This window comes from Heloderma suspectum, chromosome 1 (assembly GCF_057233095.1).
Source record: "Heloderma suspectum isolate Gila_16-S chromosome 1, 16-S_ref, whole genome shotgun sequence".
NCBI lineage: Eukaryota > Metazoa > Chordata > Lepidosauria > Squamata > Helodermatidae > Heloderma > Heloderma suspectum.
This window is the reverse complement of record NC_139458.1, coordinates 403,642,876-403,665,423: the sequence shown is the minus strand read 5'-3', so window position 1 is coordinate 403,665,423 and position 22,548 is coordinate 403,642,876. Positions and strand designations below refer to the sequence as shown.

At 43.0% G+C, this 22,548-nt stretch overlaps 1 protein-coding gene across 1 annotated transcript in view; it reads right to left on the bottom strand.

Annotated features, from left to right (window-relative positions):
• Positions 1-22,548, bottom strand: part of KCNH1 (potassium voltage-gated channel subfamily H member 1) — a 351,345-nt gene that overhangs the window by 290,308 nt on the left and 38,489 nt on the right. The window contains exons 4-6 of the mRNA XM_084832718.1: positions 17,621-17,749; positions 10,628-10,746; positions 850-1,242 (exon numbers count right to left, since the gene is read on the bottom strand). Coding sequence (XP_084688844.1) covers positions 850-1,242; positions 10,628-10,746; positions 17,621-17,749 — 641 coding nt within the window. The remainder of the gene's footprint in view (positions 1-849; positions 1,243-10,627; positions 10,747-17,620; positions 17,750-22,548) is intronic.

Sequence of the window (22,548 nt, the reverse complement as noted above, 5' to 3'; positions counted from 1 at the left end):
AAGTGCTGAGCAAATTGTTCACAGCGGGCTGTCAAGGAGTTTCAATTAAGAAGATGACTTGTTTTTTCTTAAACTTTGTTCTGGCTGAGCATCATATTCTAGCAAATTATATGGCACTCTATTGACCTGAATTTCAAGCTGACCACAATTCCTTCTGTTTCAAAAACTATTTCCCCCATTTCATAGGTACCCAGTTATGTATCTAGAAGAGTAAAGCATTAGCCCAAGATTTGGGGACAAAAGATCTGTATATAACTCTCAGACTCAACATGCAATGTTGGGAGTTGTACACTGTTGGAACCACAAGAGAGGGCCTTCTCAGCTGTAGTGTTCTGCTTATGGAATGTCCTCTCCCTGAATGCTCACTTGGTGCCAATGTTGGTTTCATTTCTGCACCAAGTTAAGCCCTGGCTCTTTGCTCAGGCTTTTCATGTTTCTTGACTGCGGTTTGTTCTGATTTGTTTGGGTTTTTTGGCTTATTAATGCTGATGTTATGCTGATGATGCTTCTGATGTCGATCATTTTATTGTTTACATTGAATTGTATCCCACTGTGAGATCTATCAATATAGGTTAGGCCAGAAATATTTTAATAAATTAATACATAAATTCATTTCATCTGCTGTTTGCCTGTAAGAAAATATAACAGTACTCTTGTGAAGTACTGATGTGCATTGATTGCAACGTCTTGCAAATTTACAGTCAATTAATGGTTGCACATAGCAAGACAGAATGACATTAATATAAGTGCATATGTAGACAGAGGACCACTACATGAACCCAGCAAACTGGCCCCCTCTTTGGGTCAATGGCTAAATATAACCTGTGAAAATAAAACTCATCGACTCACCTCATCGACATTCTCAAATGCATTGATCACATCATATGGCAAACAGGACAGAAGGTCAATGACAAACCACGTCTTCAAGTAATTCATACGGATCAGCTTTGGGTCAGAGATCACCTCTCCAGCTGGCCCGACAAAAGTGGTATGGAAATTAAGCACAATGTCTACCAGAAAAATGACATCAACGATGCTGTCTACGACCAGCCAGGCCACATTGTTCTGTTTGGTTTTAAAGGAGACGTTGTAAGGGACCAAAATAGCTGTGTAGAAGGTCAAAATCAGGATGACCCAATCCCAAGTGGTCTTGAAAACACAGTAATGTAAAATGATATGAGGTGGGGTCTTTGGTGCCTCTTGCTTGTACTGTGGGAGGATTTCAGAGCCTAACTGCAGAACCTGTGGAAATGGGAAACAATACAGGGAAACAGTATTAAAAACCCAACAAAACTCTTTCATATTCCTGTATTATTTACTAGCTTACGTGGGCCATCTTTCCCAAAAAGCTCAAGGTGACTTACACCATAATTAAGGATACAATCTTATACCCACTTACCTGGAAATAACTCAATGGTACTTATTTCTGAGTACACATGTATAGGATTGCATTGTAGAATATGTAAAATCAGATATTTAAACATACAGGAAAACATTGATCCCTAAGAACAATAAAAGTACTAAAAAGCAGTGGTTGGATCCAGACTAAGTTAGTTCATTCATTCATTGATTCATTCATTATATTTCTATACTGTCCCATAGCCAAAGCTCTCTGGGTGGTTCACAAAACTTAAAAACATTAAAATACATTATACAAAGTATATAAATTGATCAATCTTGTTTGGTTAAGAGAAGGCAGACATTAAGGTTAAGAAATTCATATAAACCTGGATTATATTTTTTTCTCACTAGCATGAAAAAAAAATTGTGACAATGTAAAGTCTTCAGGTTGCAAGCTTACCTGGGAGTAAGTCTCATTGAACTCAGTGGGTCTTACTTCTGAGTAGGCATGCATAAGATTGCGCTGTAAGTATTATTATCATCATAGTACTCAACGTGTACCAAACAGGAAACATTTTAACAAAAAAAAAAGTTTACCCTCCACTGAAACTTGTAGTCTTTGTGTATTTTTGCAACAAAAAAAATCTGTATGAGTTCATTCTTTAAAAGTCAGATAGTCAAGCAATTAAAAATGTGATGGCAACAATTAAAAATAATATACAAGATTTTAAAAACTTAAAAGTGGGTCCTATGTTGTGGGTTGGGTTAGGGACAGGTTGTTGAGCCTGCAAATGGTTGAATCTATTGAAATGCAACACAACACTTTTTAGTACACACTTTGCAGTGTTTTGTAAATGTATAATAAATAATGTGTTTTCCAGTTCTGCTTGTTAGTGTGTCAGGAGTCAGCATTCATAAAGTTATGAATTATAGCATTCTTATAATTATAGTTATGTTGCATATGTAATTAAGACCTTTTTATGGCTGAACTAAAAAGCAAATCAAGTCATCCGTGGTTAGATTTAATTTTCCTTCAAACACAAGTACATGAACTTTCAAAAAATCTATGGGCAGCTAGAAGTGGATTTTAATAAGACCTATAAGCTTGGGAAAGTCAGGTTTACAACTGAATGCATTCATTAAGTATTGTTACCAAGTGAGGCTGAAATTCAGCTCCCTTTATAACTTCTCAGATTGCACTTAAAAAAAAAATTAAAATGGTGTCACGCATTTCTTCCTACAGAACCATGTGATTCTGCACTAGCCAGAGCTCATCTGTAGTACCATGTCCAGTTCTGGGTGCCACATTTTAAGAAAGAAGTAAAGAAATTGAAATGGGTTCAGAGGAAGTCAAGGAAGACAGTCTGGGGAATGGGAAAAAAGTCCTGTGAGGAAAGATTGAAGGGACTGGGTATCTTTAGTCTGGTGAAGAGTGAGGGATATGGCAGAGTTCTTCAAATTCCTGAAAGGCTGATATGTAAAAGACAGCAAAGACTTAAGAACATAAGAAGAGTCCTGCTGGATGAGACCAAGGGTCCATCTAGTCCAGCATTCCGTTCACACAGTGGTCAACCAGCTGTCGACCAGGAACCCACAAGCAGGGCATAAGCACAACAGCACCCTTCCACCCATGTTCCCCAGCAACTGGTGTACATAGGCTCACTGCCTCTCATTCTGGAGGTTGCACATAGCCATCAAGACTAGTAGCCATTGATAGCATTCTCCTCCAGGAATTTTTTCAACCCCCTTTTAAAGCCATCCAAATTGGTGGCCATCACTACATCCTGTGGTAGCACGTTCCCCACTTTAACTATGCACTGTGTGAAGAAGTGCTTCCTTCTATCTGTCCGGGATCTCCCACCAATCAGCTTCATAGGATGATCCCAGTTCTAGCATTTTGAGAGAGGGAGAAAAATGTCTCCCCACCCACATTCTCCACACCATGCATAATTTTGTAAACCTCTATCATGTCACCCCTTACCCTCCTTTTTTCCAAGCTAAACAATCCCAGCTGTTGTAACCTTCCCCCACAGGGGAGATGCTTCAGCCCCTTGATCATTGTAATTCCCGTTTTCTGCATTTTTTTCCAGCTCTGCACAAGAGGGAAGGACTAGATCTCATAGGATTACACTACAGGAGGGTAGAACATAAGGATACATGAGCAGGCACTATTCAAAGCCCCAAATGTGAGCACAAGGACATGTCGGCTGAAAACATTCACAAATTGTCAGATGCATGCCCACACTCATCTTCGTCTCAGTTCCCAGTTCGATTTGCACAAATGTCCTAATTTTCACAAATTTCTTCAGTAGAATGAATCAGCCGCAATTTAGTCTATGGAACAAATCTGCACAAATTTGGGGAGATTTGCGCAAATCTCCTATTCAGTCGCCGCTCACTTTGTGCAAGTTCCCTGTTCACACAAGGCAAGCAGCAATCACAAACGTGGACAAGGGGGATCTTCATGACAACGGAATGAGAAGCTCATTGGAGTATTACCCGGGTTTTCATGGAATCACCTTTGGTCCATCAGGGACACACGAAACAAGATAAGCCAAGGGTACCGTACCTTTAAAAATTGGTTTTCAGGAGTCACACAGCACTTGAAAGGGGGGTGGAAACAGAACTGAACATCATCAAACTGGCAGGGGCTGCTCAACCAATGAGAGAGGCTTGTTTCCTACCCCTGTCCAGCTGCTACTACATTATTATGAATGTATAATGTACATTCATAATAATAAAATTAGCAACTAATTTTCCCCATGTGTGCAGATTTCCCTGAAGAAGCCAAAATCCCCAGTTCTCGAGTGAAGCATCTGAAAGCTCCTCCTGAGAACTTCCTCCCATCCCAATTTTGCCCCAATCCAGCAATCTGCAGCAGAGTTATTGCTCCTACCCCCTGTGGGACAAGCAGGAGGCTGGGAGCAAAGTATGGTTAGGCTGTATCCATAAGAGGAGCCCTGCTGGATCAGACCAAGGTTCATCTAGTACAGCATTCTGTTTACACAGTAGCAAGCTAGCTGTCTATGGGAAACACACAAGCAAGACATGAGTGCAACAGCAACCCCCTGGCCATGTTCCCCAGCAACTGGTATGCATAGGCATACTGCCTCTGATACTGGAGATAGCATAGAGCCATCAGGACTAGTAGCTATTTATAGCCTTCTCCTCCAGGAGTTTCTCCAATCCCCTTTTAAAGGCATCCAAATGGTGGCCATGGCTACCTCTTATGGCAATGAAATCCATAATGTGACTATGTGCTATGTGAAGAAGGATTCCCTTTTATCTGTCCTGAATCTCCTACCATTCAGCTTCATGGGTGACCCTGGGGTTCTAGTATTATGAGAGAGGGAGAAAAATGTCTCCCTATCCACTTTCTCAACACCATGCATAATTTTATACACCTCTGTCATGTCTCTCCTCACTTGCCTTTTCTCTAAGCTAAATAATCCTAGATGTTATAACCTTTCTTCATAGGGGAGTTGCTCTAGCCCCTTGATCATTTTAGTTGTCCTTTTCTGCACATTTTCCAACTCTACAATATCATTTTTAGGTGATCCCCATCAAAGCCTTGTAGATGAGGTCTAAGGATTTGCAAGACATTAATTTCAGTTTGGTTTTGATAGGAATTTTCCCAAATTTGCAAAGTTCTCCATATTTGAGACAAAAAGAACTGGAAATTTAAAAAATTCAAGTGTGGGAGAAACCGAAACTGACAGATAACATCCATCCAGGCCCAGAGCTTTGTGCACTTTGCTCTTAAAAGTCTGGGCTTGGATACCTGAGTATTCAACCATGTTAGCACTGAACTAGAGCTGCAACCTCTTTTTTCTGACAAGCTCCTCATCTTTAATAGCTATATGTCAGGCAGGTACAACACAGTCTTCTCCATACTGGAAATAGCTGTACCTAATGAATGTGGCTGGTGCAGATGGGTGAGGATTTCATTTCTGTTCATTTTTTATAAGGATTTACTAAAATTCACAAAGTTTATATTTGGGAGAGAAAGAACTTGAGATTTAAAAAATCTCACAGATTGGCTCATCCCTAAGAAGAACTAAAATCTGATGGTGAAAAAAGGTAGACTGTTTTCTTTTTAACATACTTAACAAACAAAAAAATTAACAATATTCATGTCAGTGTTCTTTTTTCTTTGGCTTCTCTGCTGCACCTGCTTATTGCTGATGTGCTGCAATGCACTGGAGCTTAAAACAGGACTGAGTTATGTTAAAATAATGAGTGTAATATTTAATTGGCAATTAATAATACCCATTTCATATGTGCAGGGCATACTGTTGACCTTTATTATTTATAATAAACTCACCAGCTGTCCTGGTTTGAATTCATGCAAAGCTTGTCAGACCCACCAGCTAGTATGGAGTTGTTTAACAGATTCTAAAGGGACGACTCAAACCAGCTCAGCAGCACCAGCAGCATCCTCTCTGAAACAGGCGGTACCCTGACACTTGGCCTGGACATTCACTTTAGGTTTTTAAGTACTCGCAAAGCATCGAATACGCTTTGCCAACACATGCGGCACTCGAATTCAGCAGATACATTCTGAGAAGACTCTTCTGTGGTGGCACCCTCTTTGCGGAATGCTCTCCCCAGAGATGCTCGCCTGACACCTATGTTATGGTCTTTCTGGTCCCAGGTGAAGAGCTTTGTATTCTCTCAGGCATTTTAAGAACTGTTTTTAGTGCTCTTAGTACTGTATTCTGCTGCTGTTTTTAATGTGGGTTTATGACATTGTAATGGTTTTATTCTTTCCTGCTGGTTTAATCCTGGTCTTCTGCACTGTTCCTCTGCTGCTGCTGCTGCTTCTTTCTATTATTATTATTATTATTATCAATTATTATTATTATCAATTATTATTATCAATTATTATTATTAGTGTTTGTAGTGGATATTTTAAATGTAATGAACTTCAGTTATTGGGCAGTTCACATACACAGTAAGTAAATAAATAAGGCTCACCAAAAGCACAGCTGATTCAAAGCCTCAAACATGAAGTTATCGACAGCATCACAGACAGATGTATCAGCACAAATATGGATGAGTGGAACTGCCTGCTGCAGCTTGCATCCAGGGGGGTATCTACACAGGGATTTTACTCCAGTTCAACTCCACCCCTAAATCAATCATGTCCAATGATGTGCACCACTCTCCGTAGCTAGGCCGGAGTGTCTTGCCCTAAATCTAGGTTTTCTTCAAACTCATTTTGTGTGGGATTTTCCCATCACAGCGGCTTCAGTGCAGTTTGGGAGTCTGTGTGACCTCAGCTGGCTTTTGCGCAGGCTGGTGGAAGCAGCGCTGATTAGCAGAAGGGAAAGTTGCGTGGGGCGGGGGTGGGGGGAGAGCGGAGCACTAAAACACATCTACCCGGAAGTAACTCAATCACTGCCTCTCGGTCTAAATATCGACGGAGCACAGGAGTGGGGAGGGGAGTCAATCCCGCTGCTTTGAAACTGCGTGACTACAAAGGAGCACAGCTAAGAAAGGGTGGCTGTATGTTGATTCAAAGCTTCATAGATTAAGAACATAAGAAGAGCCCTGCTTGATCAGACCAAGGGTCCATCTAGTCCAGCATTCACACAGTGTGAATGCTATGTGTCCTGTTCACACAGTGGCCAACCAGGTGCCAACTGGGAACCCACAAGCAGGGCATGAGTGCAACAGCTTCCTCCCATCCCTGTTCCCCAGCAATTGGTGTACATGGACTCGCTGCCTCTGGTACTGGAGGTAGCACATAGCCATCAAGACTAGTAGCCATTGATAGCTTTTTCCTCAAGGAATTTGTCCAACCCCCTTTAAAGCCATCCAAATTGGTGGCCATCACTACATCCTGTGGTAGCGAGTTCCATAGTTTAACTATGTACTGTGTGAATAAGGACTTCCTTTTGTCTGTCCGGAATCTCCCACCAATCAGCTTCATAGGATGACCCCGGTTCTAGTATTTTGAGAGAGGGAGAGAAATGTGTCCCTACCCACATTCTCTATACCATGCATAAATTTGTACACCTCTGTCATGTTTCCCCTTACTCAGCTTTTCTCTAAGCTAAACAATCCCAGATGTTGTAACCTTCTCTCATAGGGGAGATGCTCCAGCCCCTTGATCATTGTAGTTGTCCTTTTCTGCACTTTCTCCAGCTCTACAATATGCCAGGGTGGATGTTTTTCATGAACATGTACTCAGAAGCACTTTGTTGAGCCTGCGTGGGAGGGGGGAGCCTGTTGATTGGGCAGTTAATGTACACCAAGGATAATGTGCTAGTCGCTCTCCCTCCTCGCCAGATCCTCATTCTCACTCTCTTCTCACCCCCATTCTGCTCAGTCTTTTGGCGCTGCCTGCCTGCCTGCCCACCCACCTTATGAATGTGTGTGTGTATGTGGGGTATGTGGGGTTTGTCATGAATGTCTACTTGTAAGCAAATCCTCCAATGCACTTGGTTGAACACACGAGGGAGGAGGCGGGGGGGGGGAAATCTTGCGCTCATTGGGTGCCCCAAACCTATGCAATTGCTGATGTTCCTTTCTACTCGCCCCCCCCCACTCCAACTAATGTGGCGGCAGTTCCTGTTTGCCCCACAAAAGCTGAGGAATACAGCGCTTTACTGGGTTCCGTGTGCCATGGAAGGCGCTAATTCGTTTCTGTGAAAATGCAGCTTTGCCCAAATCGCTTCACAAAGCATTTCTGTTTAGACTGGCCCCAGGAGAGTTCCATGTCCATCAGAAGAGCCACAACAGAGCCCTGAGCTGGGCTGTATGAATTTTGCAGCCACTGTAACCTTACAGTCAAGCTAATATTAGGAAGGAGTGAGAATTTAGTTCAGTTCAGGGGGGCTGGAGGATCATTTACCAAAAATACATAAATTTCATAAATGGGACAGAAATAACTTGTGATTTATTTTTATTTGTTTTTAAAAAAACTGAATTTGGGAGAAAGCGAGACTGACAGGTGTGTGCTGTTATGTCAGGGCTCACACTGGCTTTACTCAACAGGACAGTATGTTCAAACAGCAGTAACATCAAAAGCACAATACTAGCAGCAGGGAAAGAGAGGCAATGGGGCGACCATGATAGCCACGCCCACAGCACCCCAGTGATTCTGTTGCCAATCACAATGTCATGCTTGCACATTAGCCACGCATGAAAAGCACCAATCAACATATAACAGCAGTAAGAATGCTTTGATGACATCATGGTACCCAGCCTATATTCTCTCCCACACGAAATGCAGAGATATGGTTCAACAGCCCAGAGTACCCTTGCCAGCACAGCTAATGCTACAGCCCCATTGATCAGGAAAGCAGCAGTCCAGGGCTTCCTACAGGCAGGGGACTGAACCCAACACATCAAGCAGCAAGATATCGTTTTTCCCATGACAGTAGCCAGGGGCAGACAAACAGGGACGAATGGGTTATCGTTCCCATCACAACTAACAGCCCACCCCATAGCCCATAGCGGTTAGGAGGCCTGCACACAGAACCCATTGGCACCAAGACTATCCCCATAAGAGGGCGTAGTCCTGCTGTGATAGCAATCATCTCCCACAGACAATACTGCACACAACACATTCGTATTGGTGTCATGGTGTCAGGAGTAAACATTTGGAAGGCAGCCACTCGTACAAGAAAGATTGCACACTACAACAGCAAGCTCACAGGAGGGAACACTGTGGTCTGAGTCGGTGGCTCAGCGGGGAATGCTGAGGCCATGGGATGTCATTATGCCCTGGTAACTTCACTGTGCTGGCATAGCCTGGAGCTGTGCCAATATATGGGATTTAGCATCAATTCTATCTTCCAGGCAGACTGAAGGATAAAACTGCATTGGTAGTCCCATGCAAAGGTCATGTATGAGGAGAAAGTAGACTCAGTAGTGACTCCATATTAAACTCTACTAGAAAATTTAAACTGTGGAAAGGCAAATTCTACAGAGCATTCTTTTTGGCATACGTTCAAGCAGGCCAGTTAAAAACCAAACATTTCTGTTTGGTTTTAATTAACAAAAAGGGTTTTACGAATTAAGTTATGTTGTCACTAAAAAAAAAAAAAAACCTTGGTTCAAATGAAACCTAAATTAATGCAAACAGTATTTGCTAGCAAACACACTAAATTACAATAGGCTTTTCTATGTAAAGGGGTGGGGCGGGTGGAATTTGTGGCGGAGAGATTTTACTTCTGAGGCCAAGCACTATAAATATGATAATAGGGCATGTATTCATTGCTGTAGAAGCTGTGAATATTTATGACTCTACCAAATGGCATAGACATTTTTACTATCCACCTAATAGAGTTAACATTGTTTTTGTGCAATAATGGCTAGCATCGCTTCTGGAAAGTTCTGACACTTAACCCACAATCCGGCATACCTAATTCTATTGGGCCCTTGTGCTCAAGTAAGTATCCCTGCATGTGTAAAGAAAGCCAAACAAAAAACCATTCATTTCACAGGTGCCTCCCCTTGACTCTAAGCAGATATAACTGTATAATGAAAAGGCATGTGGGCCATACAATCAGTTGTTTTAGACTATGCTCCAACATAGTAAAATGAATGCATTAAGCTGCAAACCAATCCGTCTGAACTATTACAGCATCCAATTTGTATGCAGGTTGATGTTTTTTTGTTCAGGATATGCATAAATTACAATGTGGGAAATTTGATTTAAACCAATTCCTTAAATCAGGGGGTTTTAATCAGCAATGTAAAGCACTTCTTTAAATCACAAGGAGCCTGAATATCTGGGCAGCCATTACTAGCCAACACAACATCTGTGGCCATCAGGATCCTGCCCTTTCACTGTGCCTCCAGATGACAATTCCCAGCTCCAGATCTGGAACTGGAGAAGGGGGCTAAGGGAACATCCCCGCAATCTGCCCTAGCCCCCCTCTCCAGCTTGCAGTTGGAAAGGGAGATGGAGATCCTCTTAGTTTCATTGGGCCTTGTATCATGCAGGATGCCCCAGAAGCCAAGTCTCACTGCAAGGACATCCGCCGCCCCTTTGGCAGCTCCAGGGTTAAGAGTAATGCAGGGGATTGTCTTGTCACTCTCGGCAGATGATGACAAAACATTCACCATGGCAAGTGGAATTGTGCCCTCCCGCCCCCGCCCCCGCCCCAGTAAATTGCCTTGATCTTCAGTTGATTCCCCCGGGACTTACGTTTTCCCCAAGCAGGTCTCTCTTTTTTTAGTGACAATGAGCAATCTGTCCCAAGAGGTGGGCACTGTTCATTCAGTCCTGTCAAGCAGGGGAGGGGGGCAGGAGACACCCAAGAGACGTTACCTCAGCAAGCCGGGAATGCTTGTGGACATTCTCTCCTTTCTGCACACTTGGAGCCAGCTGTTGCAGGACTCCCCGGCTGCTCGTGAGTGCACGCGTCAAGCGAGCAAACTTTCCCCAGCCTGAAGACAAGACAAGAAATGGCACATGGATTACTACAGGCAGGCAACTCTGTTGAACAGGGTCTCACAGCCTTAAGCAATGTGACAGAGTTCAACCAGACCAAAAAGCTGTTCAGTTTTAATGTCTTTTCAGGTAAATGGTATCACAAAACTGGATACATAAAGTTCAAGGGGTGGGTTCAACCATCCTTTCAGGTCAACCCACCTATAACCTCATTTCCTTAGATCAGCCTTCCCCAATCCCTCCCCAGATGTGTTGGACTACAGCTCCCCCCATCCCCCATCCAACAGGCTGGGAATTGCATTCCAACACATCTGGAGGGCACCAGGTTGGGGAAGGCTACCCTGGACCATTTACTCTGCTGTGTTGGTAAGAAGAATTTCCTTTATGGGAAAAACAGTATAAAATATGAGGCTAGTAATGGCTCATTATGGACTTGAGCATGCTCCGGGAGACAGCGCAGGACAGGAAGGCCTGGCGTGCTATGGTCCATGGGGTCACGAAGAGTCGGACACAACTGAACCACTGAACAACAACAATGGCTCATTAAAAATACCAGTGGAATAACCTCTGCTAACTTTACTAAAGTGATATGAAAAATTGGAGCTGGGAGGAGAGGAGAGGCCTGTTTTGGTGTCCATTCCCCTAATGTCCACCATTAGGGGAAGTACATCAGGTGGTGACATGAGATAGGGCCTTCTCCATGGTGGCCCCAGAACTTTGAATGCCCTTCCCCAAAAGGAATGTCTGGTGCCAGCTTGACTGACATTTCGGTGCCTGGCTAAAGCCCATTTGTTTACAAGGACATTTCTGAGTGGCTAGTTGCTGCTGCCATCAATCTCACTGTTGATTGTTTTATTGGTTTTATTACATGTTTATTTAGTGTATTTTATTGCTATTTTGTTGTTGTTGTTGTTGTTAAGATTACCCATGCTGGGAGTTTAATGGAGGACAGGATATAAATAGAAATAAATATAAAAAGAAATATTTCATTTATCTTTTGTCCCTTGACTTTTCTGTTCCAGTACTTATGTTTGTGCATTTTTCAATTAAGCACTTTAGGCCAGGGATGTTAAAGTTCTTTCAGCCCAAGGGCTGAATTTAGTTGCAGAGAAGGTTTTGGGAGGCATGTTCCAGTGGTGGGTGGGGCCTAAGACAAAAGGGGTGGGGCAAAAGGGGCAGGGGCAAAAATACCAAAAATGCCAGCATCTTTTAGCTTAAAGCTCTTACAGCCAGTAACCAAGCCTTAGGAGAGGCATTTCAGCCTTTTAGAATGAAAAGAAAACTGCACAAAAGCTGGGAAACTACCAAATAATTTATGGTTGAGAGATAAGGGGGTGGGGCTAGGGGCCAGCCATATGGGGAACCCCAGAGGGCTGGATTGGGACTCCAGGAGGTCTGGATTTGGCCCATGAGCCTGAGGCCCAGAACCCCTGCTTTCGACATTCAACCCTCCTCCCCCTATTACACTGAATTTGCACAAGTGCAACTATTCACTCATATTATTACCCTCCCCCACAATTAATTAGATGCCATGTGCCGAAAGGTCCGGTCCCCAAACCAGAGGATGTTTAGAGATAGGATTGTGGGGCTGCCAGTTCCTGGGATCATCGCAAAGTGGCTAGGATTAGCTTATGCTTATGAAGAGCAGAGCAGAATATGTTCACAATGTGTGTAGGTGGGGTACAATGGCAGGGATCCTGTCTAAACTTGAAAACGTAAAGGGAGAGTGAAAGGAGGCAGAGTGGGGCAAGAAGAGAGACAGCATGAAATTGCCCTTCAGGCCAAATCATGGCACTGTTTGTAACTCTGTAATGAGGCATACACACACACACACACATACACACACACAGAGACGGAATCCCAGAAGAGGGCTTTAACATGAATGGAGGGTGACAGTTCACAGAGTACAGTGTAGACTGCACCTTCTCTTTGCACAATTGTAGTGGAATCATTCATGATTTCAATGCAAAAAGGGATCAAGCATTTTGTGTCATGGTTTGCAATCCTGTTGTGCAAATTACTTTGTGCTCATGGAGAGAACATACGTGAGCAGCTTGCCATGCAGACCAGCCTCCACGCAAATGTCTTTTCAAGTACTGCAGGAATGAATGCAAGTGTAAATGTAGATGGAAGCATTGTCAATCTGATTGCATGTGTGTAAAGACAGAGCAACTGGGGAATGAACAACAGTCATGTTTATTAAGGCTTGCCGACCGTGCCACTAAAGCAGTGACAGGTAAACTGATGTCCTCCAGATGTTTTGGAGTACAACTCCCATAATCCCTGACCATCTTCCATGCTGTCTGGGGTTTATGGGGGCTGTATTCCAAAACATCTGGAGGGTACACGGTTGCCTAACCCTGCAGTGTAATATGAAAGTATATTAACGGTAGATAACACAATTTATCCAGCTGTGGTGCTGGCCATGGTACTGAAATGACAGATTTCATTTCCATGCCTTCATGTAAGAAGGCTTTTGGTTGAGTGCCCTCTTGACTTATATTGTTAATACTGCTCCCTTTATGACTACTGTGTTTCGGAATTGTATTTGTATGGCCCCTCTTGGTTTTGGTTTTGTTGTTGTTGTTTTAGGAGTAGTTGGTTGCTATACATGTTTTTATATATTGTATGATTTTTTATTTGTTTTGTAAGCCACCTTAACTTAATTTTTTGAACAAAGAGGGGTATAAACTTTTACAATCAATAAATAAAATCTATAAATCAAGACAATGGTCCACATTATTTTGGAATTGTGCGAATTTCACATTCAGTTAATTCACACAAGTAACAGCTCTTTCTTTTTTTCATTCATTCATTCATTCATTCATTGTAAAGAGGGTTTTGTTTTTCTTCTCCTTCATATGGCAGAGCTTCAAATACTGGACAATATTAGAAGTTAGATTATCCATTCTGAAAGGATTATAAAAATGCTTTATCTCACTACATATAGTACTGCCTGGTTTTAGATAAGAGAAAAACTGGGATACTGTAGAACAAATGAAAATAAGAAATGTCATTATGCATGTAAAACAGCAAGTATAACCAGAAGAAAACCAAAAGGAAGGCCAGAATAAGGAACATCTATAATGGAGCAAGGATTGAAGATGTCCCATTGCACCCCAGAATGCAGGAATTTGTGTTTACATCCTCTTAATCTTATTACAACACATCACTACAAAAGCATGAGGAGAGACAGCGCTGTCCCTGTACACAGAAAATAGACAAAGACTGATTATTCTCATTAGCCAGTGAAGACAGATGAAAATACAATGGACTTAGACTATAGCACAGCATGTAAATGGTGGGGGAAATATTTCATTTGGAAAATTATTTTTAGCAGTGGGATGACATTAAAAGGAAGCAGAAAATACAAGTCTTAAGATCTATGTCTTAAGATCTGCAGAGGAAGCTCTTCTCAGAGTACCCTCTACACATTATGTGACAGCTAGAGAAAGAGAGTTTTCTGTTATGGCACTCCATTTGTGGAATACCATCCCCATAGAGTTGTGACTGCTGCCAACCTTGCAATCATTTCAGTGGCAGATCAAAACTTTTCTGTTTGTCCAGAAAAACAGTAGTTGTCCTGTTGTATTTTACTGCATTTCATGCTGTTTTATTACTGTATTTCACTATTATGTGTACTGTATTTTATGGTTGTATGACCATTTTTATTATATTTATTGTTCACCATCCTGATGTCTTTTAATGAAGGGTGGTTTATACATAAATAAATATTAGACTTGGTCCATGGATCCAGAGTGTGTCCAGGATCCAAAGAACTGTGAAACTTGTTTTTCTGTGAATACAAGGGCAGCCTTATCCTCACCATGTTTACTCAGAAGTAAGTGCCACTAACTTTAATCAGGCTTACTCCCAAGTAAATTGCAAACTTAGGCTTGGTTTTTGCCCCTCCATGCCACATGGCAAGCTGCTTTTGAAATTGAATTTCAAGAGCAGATTTTGCTATGCTATTGGGGTGGGGATGGGGGCTGTTCAAAGAAACAAATGTCCAGAATTTCATGGAGGTTTCACAAGCCCATTGCGTGAACTTCAGCAGCTCTTTAGATCCCAACATGGTAACATAAGCACATTAGTAAAATTTTAAAAATGTGTTTCCTAGATCTTGCATGCAGAACACTAAATCTCACTGCTTTCAATAACTCCGTGATCAGAACTAAGCCATGGGGAAGAGCCGTAGCTCAGTGGTACGCCATGTGCTTTTCACACACGAGATCCCAGGTTCAGTCCCTGGCATTTCCAGGTAAAGCTAGAGATGGATGAATGAGTGATGTTCAAGATTGCTAGGACTCTCCAAGCATTGACTTGCCCCTCATCTCATGCCCAATTCCCATTGGCATTTGTGACTGCTGTTCACTCTGCACTCATGGGGAGATTGTGCAAATCAAGAAGCAATCAAACATGATATTTGTGCAACTTTCCCCTGTTCAATTTGTACAAATCTCCTAAATTTATGGAAATTTCCTAAATTTCCTCCATAGACTAAAGTTGGGCTGATTCAGTCTTGGAGGGAAATTTGTGCAAATTATTACATCTGCATAAATTTAGGACATTTCCACAAATTTAGGAAATTTGTGCAAATTGACCGCAAGCACATTTGGCAATTTATGGACACTTTTGATGGACATGTGCTCAAGCTCATGATCAGATCTGAAGTTGTGAACAAAATTCTCATACATCCCTAAGTAGAGCTGGAGATTCCTGAATGCTTGGATGGCTGCTAATAGTCAGTGTGGACCAGCCCTCCCCCAACTTGGTGCGCTCCAGATGTGATTTGACTACAACCCCCATCATCCTTCCCAAGATGGGGGTTATAGTCCAACACATCCAGAGAACACCAGGTTGGGGTAATCTGGTCTAGATGGACCAATGGTCTGGCTAAGTATACGGCAGCACCCATGTTCCTGATGCTAATTTGCTGTTCAGCAGTGTCACCGTAGTCCATCTCCTTGCCATAAATGGCTGACTGGGGCATTCAGTGGTTGATGAACTTCCGATTAAATGTGACACTGAACTGGTGTGGCGAGTAGCACCTCACTTTTGTTCATTTCTTTGATGGATTTATATCCCACTCATCAAAAACATTCCTAGGATGGCTCACCCCCAAAAGTAAAAGCAATACTATAATAACATGCAGATAAAAACAAGTTACAAAAACTAAAGAAACAATGGCAAAACAGAATGAAAACCATGAGCAAAGATAAAACTCACACTTTAAAATGTCTGGGAAAGTTTTGAAAAATCTTTGGCTGGTGTCAAAAAGTCAACAAAATAGACACTAGGAGAGCCTGTCTGGGGAGAGCATTCTTTGATCAGGGTGCCACCACCAAAAAACCCAATCTCTGTTTGCCACCTCATGGCTATGATACCTGAAGAAGATCAGTTACATCTTCTTGTTACATTTACATTTATATGAGTGGGATATAAATCCAACCTCTTGACAAGCAGCTCAAGGCCAAAATACATGTTGCACGTGAGACCTATAACTGCATTTCCTAACATTTTTCCCTGATTTACATTCTTCCCCTTGAAGCTGCTTGTAGCAGCTTCAGTTGCGGGGGGGAGACAGGTAGAATATGGGAACCTGACTTTTTATTTCCTCCAGTGGAGCTCATACCAGCTTCAGGGAGTAACATGTATTTTGGCCCTCAGACTGACATTTTAGCCTTGAAGAGCAGCCTGCGTGGCTAGCCGCCTTTGTATTTTAAGCTGTTCCTTTCATGGAAATCATTTGCCCTACTGAATCCCAACCTTGTGCCCTCTTTAGGGTGACCATGTGCCCCCTTTTACAGAAGACAGTCCTCTATTTGAAGGGCTTCCAGTCCGAGTCTGGTATAAAGATAGAGAACCACAAGAAGGAGGAGCTGGGCCTCGAAACTGCCCATCAGAAGCATCTGAGCAACAGACTGAGCAAGGCACACAGGTCACCTGGTCATAGTCTTCCACACTGTGGTGAGATGTAGGGCATTTCTGTTTAAATTGCAATGATTATTTCTAAATTTGCATCTATACGTATACATTAGCATATGCACATAGTATGCAACTTGGTGTCCTCTTTTGTCGACTTTTTTGCATTTCCTATTTTTTGGTGATGTGATGCACTTTCTCTTTTTTGGAGATTCACATTTGGTCACTCTGGTGCTGTTTAATGACTGTGTCAGTAAACAACTGCTTTAAGCACTTGTCTTAATGATATTGAAGCAGCACCTTTAGTTAAGAGGAGTCATACAAAAATGGTTCTGCCATTATAATTCTCAAAATTCTACTCCATATAAAAATGACCTTGCATTTTCATTGAGGGTTGTTTTATAGGATTGTATTTGTATTGACTGATATCATACTTTATTATTAACCACTTTGAGAGCCTTGTCTAGGATGTGACCACATAATCACACGCTGGCTGGGAATTATCGGACTTACAATCCAACACATCTGGAGGGCACAAGGTTGGGAGAGGCTAACTTAGGCTTTCCAGCGTTTCCAATGGCCCTGTAGTAGTGCCTTAGTCTGCAAGAATTAGGCTCTGAAGCTTTTCACAGCATGGCAATAAACATAATCACCCATTAATTCCTGCAGATCAAGCCAATGTTGAAAGCCAATTGGTGTGGGGCTGGCTGAAAAGTTGGCAACCTGACTCTTGCTGTACAGAGCAAGAACCAGAAATAATATTGCTTGGTGCATTACAATGACTTTTAACAAGCACAGTCCATGGGCACTTACTTTGGACTGACTGTTAGTAGTTCTAGTGATAAAAAGAAAAATCTCCGTCAAATAGGTTCCACAGATTTTTTTCAAATACAAAATAAGCAATCTTTAACATGCATTTGTACAAACCAACCAACAGCAACAAACCTTTGCATGAGTCATCCTCAATTGGCTGTTTGAAAGCTGTTATGTCACTGAAAGTGCAAAGAAACAAAACGACTTTGTCCTGCTCATTTCGAATTGGAGCAATTTTCACAAAGAACCAAACAGGAGTCCCTGGAGGAGAAAATGACATGGAAAAGCTGGTCAATGACATAAAAGCTATACAACATGCCAACCCTATGGGACAGCCCTGGGAAGGGGCATTACTTTTGCAAACACACAGAAGGAATCATGTTAAGGTAGCTGCAAAACAGAAGAAAGACCTTAGCAAGGTAAGTCAAGAGACCCAGACTCCCTTCTTAATTCTGTCTCCAGCATTCTGGGATAGATCAGGTCAGTGGAGGCTAGTGACTCCAATGCGAGTGGGGTGGTAAATCCACTATCCAAGGCGCCTTTTCTCCTTTAGAGTTCTGACTGGTTCTGATTGAAACCTGGAGCGGATTCACTACCACACTGGCATTGGAGTCACTTGCAGCCTTGGAGTTGAGAAGCTAAATGATTAAGGGTACAGTCCTATGCATGTTTAGACAGAAAAAAGTCCTACAACTCCCAGCATTCCCCAGCCATCCATGCTTGCTGAAGAATGCTGGGAGTTGTAGGACTTTTTTCAGTCTAACTATACATAGAATTGCACCCTAAAAGATGTTTCCTTAGCATCCAAAAGCAATTCAATTTGGAAACCAATTCAATTTGGGGCCTCCCTGGGAAAGTGTTCTAATGACAGGGTGCCAAAACTGAAAAGTCCCTTTCCTAGGTTGTCACCTATGCAATCTCAAACAGCAGAGAACCCAAAGAAATGCCACACATCCTGATTTTAGCAACCGGGAAAGTTAATGTGATAGAAGACAGTCTTTTGGATATGTTACCTCAGGGCCAAACCGGCAGTAACATTAATTGCCTGGCTACAATTAACACATCTTGTTTAATAGCATTTAAATAGCTGCTGCAATAAGGCCCTGATCAAGATCAGGACCACAACAGAGAGGGGAGGTTTTTGTTAACCCTTTCCCTACACACCACAGTCCCAATTAAAATTCACATACACCAGTGGAGGCTGGTGTCTCCGATGTCAGTGGGGGGGGTGAATCTACTCTGGGTTTCAGTCATAACTCTAAAAGAGCTATCCAAGCACCTTGGATAGCTCCTTTAGAGTTCTGGCTGGTTCTGACTAAAACCCAGAGCGGATTCATAGCCCCACTGACATTGGAGCCACCAGCCTACACTCACACACACACACGCACACAGGGAGCTGCTCTTTGCCTAAGGAAGGAATTTCCGATTGGTGCCAATGACAGCTTCCCTTCTGAGGCTAGCAACAGTTTTGGGGGGAGGGGGGCAATTTTGGTCAGGACTGTAGTACGGGGAAAATGGCTAAAAAAAAACCTATCCTGATCTCCTCCCACATGGCTGCTATTTACATTTTTTAAAGTAGACGCAAAACAAACATCATGTCTGCCTTGGCCCTCAGAAATCCTTACAACAGCACTTTGCAACGTGAGGTTTGGCCAAGAAGCTCTGGGCTCAGAGACCTGGCTCAGGCACCCTGATGCTGTGTGCGTGCACATGGAGCACAAACGTGGCTTGCTCCTGTGGGATTGTGGGCTCAAAGATCCATTCTACCCCACTCCCACATTCATCTGTGAACTTTCTACCTCAGCTAGACATGCCAGCTACCAGTCTGTCTGCCAGAAATGAAAAAAGCTAGATATGTGTCACTTTTCCCTTTATTGCTGGGCATGGTCAGGCTAATGCACACAGCTGAATTTTGCTTACAGAGTAGTTACAGTTGACCTTTGAATCTCTCTCAATCAATGTAACACGATTCATTTTTAATCCTGCTGCTGTACATGCCGTAGGAGCCCACGTATTCTGCCCTGGATTAATTAGCCATCAAGTTAAGCCTTTGCACTCAGGATGGGTTAGGTGGGTTGCACTGTGGATGCAAAGTTTTTAAATACCTAAGCCAAGAAAAAAATATCTCCTGCATCTGGCTGTGTTTAAGATTAATGCACAAGAAAGTCTGCGTGGGACTACCTACTCCAACACAGCAAGCAGAATACAGAGAGACAGAGAGAGGGAGTGGGGGGGGGAATAATAACTGGCTGTGAAACTTGATGGAATGAGCCCTTGGCATAATGCACTTATATTGACAGATCCAGCAACGCCATTTCTGATGTCTTAAAAGCTGCTGCCTTCATCTTGTCTGCCAATGAACCCATTGGCTACGGGGTCAAGAGGTTAGAACTTTACATGTTAAGATGAAGAAAGTCCATTTTTAGTCCCTGAAGAAGAATCACAAGGGACGGAGGTTACTCGGCAGTACTAGAAACCTGAAAAGCGATTAAAGAACAGATAGAAGACTTCAGCCCAAAAGCTATTTTGATAAGATGTTCAGGTTATCTAGCTCTTTGATGTGCTTTTAAAGGTAGCCAGAGGAAAAAAGAAAAGGAAGCACTGGGAAACCTGAAGGTTTTCCTTACACTTTTCCCACACGGAGTTCTTAAAATAAATTATCGCAGCAATTATAGATTGAAACTAATGCCAACAGGAATAGCTTGTGCTTAGCTCAACAGCAGTTGCCTCTTGGTTTCCAGATTATTCCATATGCCAAGAGAATGAGGAATGGTTCACTGCTTCTCTCCAAGGCATCAAAAGCTGGCCACAGACAAACTAGCATATTAGTATAAAGTTTTATGGGAAGTATTGTTGTTACTGTTTCTTATTTGTAACGTGCCTCATATGGTAGCCCTGGAGTGCAGAACCCCCAGCCTGTGGGCCTCATCCAGCCCACTTGGCTCACCAGTCCAGCCCACAGAGCCTTCTTGGGTTCCTCCAGAGGCAGAGCCTGGCCTCCAAACACCACCTGCCAGAGGAATCCCCCCGGAGATCTTCCCACTGTTATCTCCAACCTAAGATCAGTGATAACCAGTGTGGCACACTCTGGCACACAGAGCCAGTGTAGTGTAGTGGCAAGAGTGTTGGACTGGGAGCTGGGAGATCTGGGTTCTAGGCCCCACTCGGCCATGGAAGCTCACTGGGTGACTTTGGGCCAGTCACACACTCTCAGCCCAACCTACCTCACAGGGTTGTTGTTGTTGTGAGGATAAAATGGAGAGGAGGAGGATAATGTAAGCCGCCTTGGGTTCCTTGCAAGAGGAAAAAAGGCGGGATATAAATGCAATAAATAAATAAAATAAATAAATAACTTCAGGGATGTGGACGGTGGGAGGCTCAGACAGCACTGGGGGGAATCAGCTGGTGCTGGGTGGAGCCACCCTTCCTAACACTGCCTGAGCCTGTTTGCATGCTGCTTGCCAGCCCCGTCAAGATGACAAATGGCACACGAACCCAGGGACTCAGGTGGAGCTGGGAGGAGCAGCTGTTCCTCCCAACAGAACCCAAATCCCTTTCTCCGTGCCTCTCCTCAGCATGGAGAAAGTTAAAATGGAGGGGGGGATTATGTCAGTGGACTTTGCCCCCCCCCCAATTTGTTCTGCACCCCTGTGGTAGGCCAAGCCTAGGCTGGGGCATGCTGGGGGTTGTGGGACTTTTTCCTGTCTAAACATGCGTAGGATTGTGCCCTTGATCATTTTTATGCATTTAGTCAATTTATATTCTGCTTACCATATCTAAAAAAAAACCCTCTGAAGCAGTTTACAAAATCAAACATTAAAATATGTCATAGTAAATACACTCAACAGTTAAAATATTTAAAATATTTAACAGCAAAGCTTAAAGTACAATCATTATAAACAAACTAACTGGGCAGCAGAATCATTCAGGAAAGGCCTGGGTAAAGAGATGGGTCTTCAATTGGCACCTAAAGCATGCCACCGGGGTGGAGGGAGAGGCATTCCACAAAATGAGTACCTCCACAGAAAAGGCCCGCATCCGGGTTATCACCAGATGACAATCTGCAAGTCATGGTACAACTAGCAACACCTCCTCTGATTATCTTGGCGATTGCATGGGTATTTACCAGGGAAGGCAATCTGCCAGGTAACCCAGTCCCAAGTTATTCAAGGCTTTATATGCCAACAGCAAGACCTTGAACTTGGCTTGGTAGCTAATAGGTAGCCAGCGAGGTTACTTCAACTCTGGTGTAATAAGTGCTCAGCCAGGCACCCCACGCAGCATCCTACATCCTGCACCAGCTGCTCTGAAAATTGTGAACATAAGGCCGTGTCCAACTGTGTCATTCCTCCAGCGCAAATGATGTTGCACTGGCAGAAACGAGGGCTGAATCTACACATAGCAGTTATGCTGTTATCATACCATTTTCATAACTATTGGTGCCCACTGGCATCATGTGTCCCCATAGTTATGATAATGGTATAAATGCTGTGTGTAGATTCAGCCTAGGTTCCAAATGATGCACAAGAGGAGAATCCAATGTCAGTTACCTTTGGACAAGTGCAGTTGCTCAAGTGGTTGCACAATCCATCATGCAAGCACTTGTGCATTACACTTGCATAATCCGATGTGCAACTGGTTGCACATTATGCTTGCGCAACCCCATTGCACAAGCGTAATATGCAACTGCTTGCACAACAGAAAGATTTGGCAGAGCTGCACTAGCACCATTTGAATTTGCAGAAGGACACCACTGGATGCTGCCCATCATGTGACACTTCAGGTGGTGTGTACATCACTGGACAGGGAAAGGAGTCAAAAGGATCTGTATGAGTCCACTGATGCTCCTGGCCTTTTCTAGAGACTGTCAGGAGCGCCCTTGCTGCCTTCTGAAATCCTCCAGTAGCCAGAATCAACACGCAGACAATAGGGCTCTTTTCCAAGGCTTTATTTCCATTCAACCTAATGACGCTTACAGATGCTAATTGCCTGAGCCTAAGAGGGAAACTTAAGAGAGCTGCCTACCAGGCGGTTCTGGCCTTAGGGAATCAGTTGGTCTC